This window comes from Pinus tabuliformis, chromosome 4_2 (assembly GCF_031772625.1).
Source record: "Pinus tabuliformis cultivar Carrire ecotype Pingquan chromosome 4_2, CPIR1, whole genome shotgun sequence".
NCBI lineage: Eukaryota > Viridiplantae > Streptophyta > Pinopsida > Pinales > Pinaceae > Pinus > Pinus tabuliformis.
Window position 1 is genome coordinate 1,140,842,765 of NC_142304.1, and position 9,087 is coordinate 1,140,851,851.

Consider the following 9,087-nt stretch of genomic DNA (forward strand, 5'->3'; position numbering starts at 1 on the left):
ACTTGGGAGTGGGTTCGTTCAACCAAAAACTTACCCCACGCTCAAGATCTGCTTCAAAAAAACAAAGATCTTCTACACACTTGACAAAAAATTATTAGATCCACAAGGAACTAGACTACACAATGAAAAAGAAGGCTAGGGGTTCAACCAAAAACCCTCTAGTGCTTCTCCCTCTAGAGTGGTCCTCCAGCTCAAAAATTAACGCAAGATAGCTTACATCAATAGATCCAAAGCCTGACAAGTGGAAATAATAAATCGATTAGCACAAGTAGAGCATTAAGCACAAATTGAAACAATTATACCTCAAAAGCAGAAGAATAACACCACATGAATAAACCCTAAAGTCTTTCGCTTTATTAGATCTAGGAAAATAGAGTACAAAATTTGCAGAGCCGCTAGCCTAGTAGCATTGTTTAAGCATTACATGGTATCCAAATGAGGAGCTCAAGTCTCTCTTAAATAGAAAAATGGGAGTAGATCCCAATGATAAATCTCATCACCAAGTGCAAAGTGTCGATCCCAATGAAAAACGTCTTGATACCTTCAAGAAAAATTCGAAACCCTTAGAGGCCCTACGCAGATCTTCAAGTAGCTAGTCGTTTGCAACTAGAAGTAGTGGCAATTAAGTGTTGGATTAGTGGGAGACCCATTTCCAATTCATATCAAGTTAAATTTTACCAATATTGAAATCCCCTTCAAATCTTTGAATTCAAATTAACTTCCTCAAAAAGTGCGAGTTTTTGGGAAAATCGTTTTTGCCAGGGACCATCGAATTTTTTCTGGTGGTTAATTTCCTTGATCAATGGGATAAGTGGAGTCCACATCACCTTTTTTGACTTGATTTTACCCCTTGTGAATTTCCACTTCATTTTTGAGCATCTTCAACTTGGAGGAATTTTATTTTTCTCTTAATTATTAATTGTTGGCTATTTTATTTACCAATTTTTGAAAAACTTAGAAAAATGGGTTTTGGGGGGTAAATAATAATTTTTTGACTCTCAAAGTGTGTCTTAGTAGAAAGTTGAGGTGTAGAGGTCTAATTTTGAGTACTCATACCCCCCACAACTTCTCTAAACAACACTTATTACATCTTACATCAAAAATTTATTAAAAATCCCATTAAGTGGAACTTTTTTAATAATTAAATATTGACAACTAGACTAAACCAAATTCCGCAAAACTTTAGAAATGATCTAGTATGGTAATATACATTGACTCTAGGCACTAGGACTCACCTAAAACTCTACCATCAAGCAACACTCCGACTTTGGGGTGTATCTAGGAGAAAAACTCAACTAATTATTTAGTGCTAAAAAATACAACTAATTAGCTAAGGAAAAAAACACCCTAGAGTGAACTCACTTGCTTGTAAAGTCTTAAGCTACCTAGGCCTGTTACATGACTCTTTTTCCTCATACTAGCATCATTTTTACATTATCCCTGCAGGGTTGCAAAATCTAAAAAATAGAATGTTAAGAAGAAGAAGAAAGGGGCTTAAAAGCCTTGATGAAGTTTGGAACCCTGACTGATCTAATGATCCTGGAATGCTCTAAATGTACTTTGATCATGGAGTCTTTGACAAATCTTCAAATGCAACTTCAGTGGTTAGCATGCACTTCCTTTGAACAGGGGAAGGCACACAGGGGAGATAGCTATTAGAGAAGTCGAGATGCCTTTGAGAACCAACCTTGAGCATTTCTTGAGGATTTGGAGAGGGGGGATTCGAGGCGAGAGCTTCTAATGAGCACAGAGGAAGATACAACTACCTCTTTCTCTCGATGGAAAAGTCTTTGAAAGATCTGACTCTATGACGGAAAGCAACCAAATAGAGTGAGTTGAAATGGGTGGATACCAAATTCTACTTGAATAATGGGTTGTGAAACTGTATGCTTATAGTGGATAATGTGTCTAAGAAGCAAGGTCTGGACTCTCTCCAAGCTGGCCCAATTTGTTTGCAACAATCTCGATCACTAGACATGAGAGCCATAAAGAATTGTGGGTCTAATAATCGCCTCCATAAGGTGAAGTTTGGACGAGATGTCTTAAAATTGAGTTTGGAAACACTATCTCTCAATGAGGGTTAGGGAACCATATTTTTTACTGATCCGAGGTTGGAGGGCCCGTGCATACCAAAATGAGGCCCTGTGAATTGTAAGTCTAGGTAGGTGTAAGCTATGCGGATCTCAATCTTGGCAGCTCGGTAGCAAAAATGTAAGTCTCTAAGAGATCTCTTTTATGCGTTGAAGACCAAAACCTTGGTTTTACCTAGGTTAACTGTCAATTATTGAAGGTCTCAAAAGTTGGACAGTGTGTCGATCTGCCTTTGCAAGTCCTCAGGGGTAGAAGCCAATAAGGCCATGTCATTGACGAATAAGTCTCTAAGAGATCTCTTTTATGCATTGAAGACCAAAACCTTGGTTTTACCTAGATTAACTGTCAACTATTGAAGGTCACAAAAGTTGGACATTGCGTCGATCTGCCTTTGCAAGTCGTCAGGGGTAGAAGCCAATAAGGCCATGTCATTGACAAAAAGGAGTGAAATCAACACTTGGTGTAGAAGACGACCATCTCTCTCTTGGATATGCTCATGTAGTAAAGATTCCAGGTCATCAATATAGATCCCAAAGAGGGTTGGCGAGAGGGGGCATTGGTACTCTGTATGAAATTGGAAGGGCCATTTGCCATCCCGAGTCTTCCAAAAATGATTCATTTTGTCTCATAATGATTGCCCGGAGGGTCTTGGATAAGCTAATGTTGTGGAGCGTTTGGAACAATGCCTCTCTCGAAACTATGTCAAATGCTTTCTGGAAGTCTACAAAGCAACTATAAACCTTCAAAGAGCGATGATGAGCCTCCTCAGTAATGGCTTAGAGAGTGAAATGTGATCAATTGTTTGGAAGTTTTTCCAAAAACTTGTTTGCGCTCGAGCCCTAAGATGACGACTCTTCAACTCCTTAGAGAGCCACTTGTGTAAGACTGTGGCGTAAATCTTGGAGAATTTATGACCCACCATGATAGTTCGGCAGTTGTTCAGATCAAAACTACTACCTGATTTGTGGATTTGATGAATAATGTGTCTCTTCCAAGATGGGGGGAAGCTTGAACACACCACCAGCTATAAGTAAGCCACCTGCTAATAATAGACATGCTAATAAGCAGTCTATAAATAGACACGCTATAAATAGCAGTCCTGCTAGACAGTGGAAAATTGTATGAAAATGTGCATGTACACCAACACACTCGAGTTTGCCAAGAATCCCAGATTCCATGATCAAACTGAGCATGTCAACATGAAGTACCCTTTGATTAGATATCATGTAAAGGCCATGACCATTCACTTGAGACATTGTTCCTCAAATGAACAAATTGATAACATATTCACCAAAGCACTTGAAAGAGAAAAATTTAAAAGTTCAGAATGAGTTTGAACTCACGAACACCTACAATTAAGGGGGGAATGTAGATACCTAATCCTTAGGGATTGCAGTACTTTGTAATATTGCTGTTAATATTAAATCAGGAATTTGAAGAGCCATAGGTGAATGCCAAGTCATCAGAGATCTTGGAAAGTTAACCCAACTGTCATCTCGTCTCTTTATTTATGTTCACATTAATGAAATGTATTCATCTGTGGAGTTATTCCTCAGCCTGACAGCATCTGCCACCTCTGAATAGTGCCAATGATGTTCAACTGTACATTTTGAGCAGATTTTAGAGTGTTAACAGCAGAAAAATGTTCAGAAGTAATAAGAGCTCCTGAATATTTGAAAATTACAGCAGAAAGACTAACTTACCTGAGAAGATATGGATGCCTCCTTATGCCCAAATTCAAGGGCAGCAAGGAGGCTGCTCTTTTTTAGCTTCTGTCTTTTGCATGCTGGATAACTGGACTTTACATAAAACTCCTTTAATTAACAGAAGAGTACAACTATTTGACATAAACTTTATCTTAACATAGAGTATGTCAACTAACATAAAGTTATAAATGACTAAAGAAAATATTAATGACTCATATGGAGTACCAATATTTAACATTGAAATGGGTTATCTGTAGACATTTGTAACAGATTCTATGTGCAATTTGCAATACGGTTCAACTATAAAAGGTAGAGACTTTGCATTCACGACTGATCACATATTTTATTAAAACAAGATAAACCACCAGAATTCAAAACTATGATAGAGTAGGAGAGCAGGTTGTGTTTTTCTGAGTGCTGCAGGGCTACTTGCATCTTGCAGCTTTCCCAAGCTGAGTTGGAACTGGTTAGTACATCTAGGCTCTAGCAAGGTTTCCAAGCCATGAATGACCTGCTGAAAGCTACATCAGTTTTTAAGAAAAGTTAGTGTCCGATCTCCCCACAGCTGTGAGTAGATGGTCTAGGAAATTTAACACTTTCTGCCCAGATCTTCTCTGTTGCCAGATATCTCATCTCTTTTCCTGGTATAAGATTTAAACAGGGTGCAAGGAGTCCAGACTCCAGAATTATTTCATTTGATACCCAACATCATGGCCATCTTTCAGGGACATGGATGCAAGTTTCATGGCCTTCCTATTCCATGAGCCCCCTTTACCATTCCTGAATGTTGAAGACAGATTGAGAAGCTTTGCAGTTTGTCTCCTGGTACTTGGGTCCCTTGTTTGTGGTTCAAAGTGTTTGCCATTCTGGTTGTAGGAAGCAGACCAATATGACAATGAAGTTGGAAAATGAAGGGTGGCAATCAACCTTGTTTTTTATGGTTAAAATAAATAGTCTGCATTTAATTAGCATGGGTGTCATGCGGGGAGTCCAACACAATTGTACTATGTTAATTTGTAATATTAGATCTGATTGAGTTTTCCTTGCAATTTATTTTACACTCAAAATATTTCACCCAGTAAAATCTTTTCTGAAAAAAAACTGAAAAGAAATACACTGGTATTTTAACTTCACAATTTTACAGTGGAATTAAGAATAGAAAATCAGTCACAATAACAGGAAAAATTTGCCCAACAGAGTCTCCTTCACTTTTTATTGCTCCGGAAAATTAGGGCTCCTTTACCATGGAAAATAAGTTATAACCCTCAGAGTATACACAGAAAATACAACAATTTAAAACCTGAAAATAACACCTGGAAATTTCGGCCTGCTCGAAAAATTCTGCCCTTGGATATTTCCATCCTCAGGAAAACTCAGCTCTTCCCCTTGCAATTCACCTGCCTCTTTCCACCTGTACACACCCCTGCACTCTAGAGAAATCGACCTCTCTCCTAGGCTGTATGCCCCCCTGCACAAGCCTTCACTGGGACTTGGACTCCTTACAAAAATTGGGCTCCTCACTCTCCAAAATCTCAGTCCCTGAATTCTTGCTGAAAATCTCCTTGCTGCACACTTTTCTTCTTCTCTTCAGTTTTGAGTCTCACTCGCACTTGAGAAAATCACTCTCCTAAGGATTCAATGTGTCTTCTTATTGATTTAGTTCTCTAACCCTAGATCTCCTAAGGGATGGATGGCTAGGGTTAAATCCTAACCCTCACTTGAGATCAGTGGTTGAGATTAGATCTAGATCACTTAAATAAATAATTTATTTATCCTTAAACTTAGCTCAGTAGTCAACGTTAATGATTTAAATGAATTAATGTGCTTTTCCTAAGTTAGACTTAGGAAAGAAACCATAATAATTAGTAATTACCGACTCTTCATCAGAAAGCATCTAAAGAGGGTTTTGGGCATTTTCTGCATGCTTGACACCTAGCCTATGCAGAAGCAGTGAAGCACCTGTCCAAGTTATAATCATCAACACTTAGCTTGTGAAAGAATGTCCCTCCAAATTTGTCAGCATGTGAGGGGATAAATTAGGAGGAGTGCTGAATTTATTAAGGTGTAAAGTGGGGTGGAGACCCTTTAAGTCCCTTAGGCTATGGGTGTTTAAATGTGGAAGTGGGGCACTATAGTGCCTAGGTGTTAGAAAGTTGTCAGTGGTTACTTTCAAATTGTCCTATTCCATGAAGGTGGAAGTTTCAAGAAACATAAGTTCATTCTCTTTCCTGGAGATGGCTCTATTTGTTGGCCAGTCAGCTAGTTGATTAGAGGTTCTTACATGGACAAATGCACATACTCTACAATTTCTAGAGCAAAAACATAATCCTTGTGACATGGCTTCTACATTCCCAGGAAGGCGTCGGAAATTTTCTGTTTTGGCAGTTTATGACTAATTTGGAGTTGCCCTAAAATGACTTTCTTGAATCCTTGTTTCAGAGTTTCTTTGATACACAGATCAAAGTGCCACTTCTACTTGCTTGTTTGTTTTGTGACCTAGGAATTGTAGATGATTTCTCCTATGTTCCCTTCATTATCCCTGAAGATGCTGCCTGCCCTGATTGTGCTTGGATTATCTTTGGAAGAACCATCAAAGTTATATTTGATCCATTATCTTGGGGCAGATTCCATGCCTGTTGGCTAATATTAGGATTGCCTAGTTTCTCTCCTTTAATGGTATTATTGACCCTGCACTTAGTTGACATTGTTCTTTTCTGGTCTCTGAAAATCATCTTTGCTTGCATGCCGAGTTTTGTTTCTTCATTGCTTTTCTATTTTGTTTCCTTTTTGTGTGTGAATTATATTTATTGTCTTCATGTCTTTGAAGCGATGAGGTTGACCCAAAGCAAACAAGAGAGACATGCAATTTCCAGTATCCAAAATGTCGGTGGTGATTGAATGTGAACCCAGAGGAATAGTTGTAACATTTATCTATAGATCTTAGAAGTCTGAACCCTACTTGGGTCATGGTGAATGCTTTAAATCTCTTTTCCTTTAAGTTAAATTGCAAATCCTAATATAGCATGACTGCTAGTAAACCATGGTGGCTTTTAATATTAAATTAAATACTAATAACATTCCGATACATGATAGTGATGTGGTTCTTTCGTTTCTTTTCTTGTTACACTGATGGTGAGTTATCTTATGCTGTTGGCTGACCAGTTTGCGGACAACATTATGTGTGCGTTTCAAGAGTGAGGTTGTGGCCTGTGGAGTCGTCTATGCAGCGGCTCGCCGATTTCAGGTTCCCTTCCCTGAGAATCCACCATGGTGGAAAGTCTTTGATGCTGAGAAGCATGAGATTGATGAAGTATGCAAGGTTCTTGCCAACTTATATAGGCAGCCTAAGGCACACTATATTGAAATATGCAAAGAATCAGAATCAAATATATTGACAAACAAGACTTTGGACCCATCACCAGATGCTAAGGTAAGCCTGATCTTGGTTTGGAATCCTGTTGTAAAAGGTATTTTCTGGATTAAGTCTTTTTTTTTGGATTCTGAATTCCATGTGTGTTTAGATTCTGATATCTTACAGATCTGATAATTTCTAGGAAATATTTCCAAAGAATTCAACAAATGCAGTTAAGACATCAAGTCAATATGAACTGTCTAATCCAGAGTCATCTGGTGGAAAGGATGCAATTGTAAAAGTGGCTCTAGACAAGCCAAAGGGATCAAAGAAAAGTGAGAACGAGATTCGTGATGCATTGGTGAATGGGGAATTGAGAGATGACTCTACTATAGGAAAATCAAAACAACAAAGCCACAGGGCATTGGCAGATGATCCTGGAGACAGAAGTAAAGAAAGGGATAAAGAAAGATCAAGAGCTCGTGATCGTGAGAGGGACAGGGAAAAGGATAAAGAACGAGACAGGGGTAGAGGTAGAGAGTGGGAAAGGGACAGGGAAAGAGAAAGGGACAAAGAATTAGAAAGGGAACGTGAAAAGGGAAGGGACAGAGCTCGTCGGAGTGATGAGAGGAGCAAAGATACAGGTGAGCCATCTAGTTGAAAAGCCTGACTGTTTGATGGAAAATATCTCATTCTAGTTTTATGGTCATTTTCATTACAGGTTGAGTTGCTACTAGTTATTCAGTCCTCGTCGTGGCATTGAATTTTTCATTTGGTGGTTTTCTGTTCATGCAAAATCATCATGTGATTTTTGATACTTACTGTGTCAATACTATTTTTCTGTGATCTATTTGTAGTGTGGTTAGTGTTGTTTACTCAATTTATAGTGGGATCTTTGCTTTTGTTCTGTGATTGGAATTCCTTTTCTTGTTTCAGGTCATTCTGAAAAGTCAAGGCATCATTTATCATCCCGAGGTATGTCTTAGGTCTTTTTTCTTGCTTCCTTTTAGGTCCTATTAAGTGTAACCTTAGCATGTGTACTTAAAATATTAGAAATAAAAAACCAGTTAACATTTGGTAATCCTCCTTTTAGTTCCTATGAAGTACAAAGTTTAGCATGTTTATTACAGATAGTAGAAATACAAACCATTATTCATTTTAACCAATTGGTAGGTTTCCTTGCAGATCGTGATTATCAAAGCTCCTCCCGCACCAGTTCTCGAGATAAGGAGAGACATTGAAATCATCAAGCTTATGCATGAAGAACATGGTGGGGAGCCCAGTCCCAAGTTCTGGGACTTTAAATGCCCATCAAATACCAGCTTACCTATATCTATACTTCTAACTTCTTTTACATATTATATTCTGTGTGAGATACATAGCTTCATAGCCTTTATTTTCCGTTATTCACTTTGCATATTGTATTTATTGTGAGCTGCAAAGCTTCATATCCTTTGTTTGTTGAAATCTTAGTATCGTTTAAAAATCAGGTTCTAGAGGCGAGTTAGGGTCTGTCAATGTTTTTAGGGCCTAGGGTGAGGCATATGAAGAGATTTTTCAATACTAAACTCAGGGTTTGTGAGGGTTTATGGAGTCAGTCTTGATGTTGAAATTTCCTATTTTGTCTGACCATAATAGCTTTTAAAATACATCTTCAAATTTGCTGTCCTTAAATCAGCTAGTTTAATTTGAAGTCATTCTTGTATGTTAATAACTAAATTTTGTAGGGTTTTTGGCCTTTTCGGTTATTGACTAAGGTTCTGCCAATTTCAACATGTAATATGTTGAAATGCTGCTGTCTTAAATGGTCTTGTTTTGATTTATATCTCAATTTGGCCTCTGAAAGATTTGTAATCTATGGTACTTTTACTTTATTAGAAAAAATTGAGGTGCCACAGTGAGTAATGAATTGTTGTTAGATGCTGGAGCCTGTGAATA

General features: G+C 38.1%; 1 protein-coding gene across 1 annotated transcript in view; it reads left to right on the forward strand.

Annotated features, from left to right (window-relative positions):
* LOC149173698 (cyclin-L1-1-like) overlaps window positions 1–8,621 on the forward strand; it is an 86,173-nt gene extending 77,552 nt beyond the window's left edge. The window contains exons 2-5 of the mRNA XM_089424703.1: window positions 6,960–7,227; window positions 7,352–7,793; window positions 8,086–8,124; window positions 8,335–8,621. Of these exons, the coding sequence (XP_089280829.1) occupies window positions 6,960–7,227; window positions 7,352–7,793; window positions 8,086–8,124; window positions 8,335–8,390 (805 nt within the window). The 3' untranslated portion in view covers window positions 8,391–8,621. The remainder of the gene's footprint in view (window positions 1–6,959; window positions 7,228–7,351; window positions 7,794–8,085; window positions 8,125–8,334) is intronic.
* Window positions 8,622–9,087: the final 466 nt, after the last annotated feature.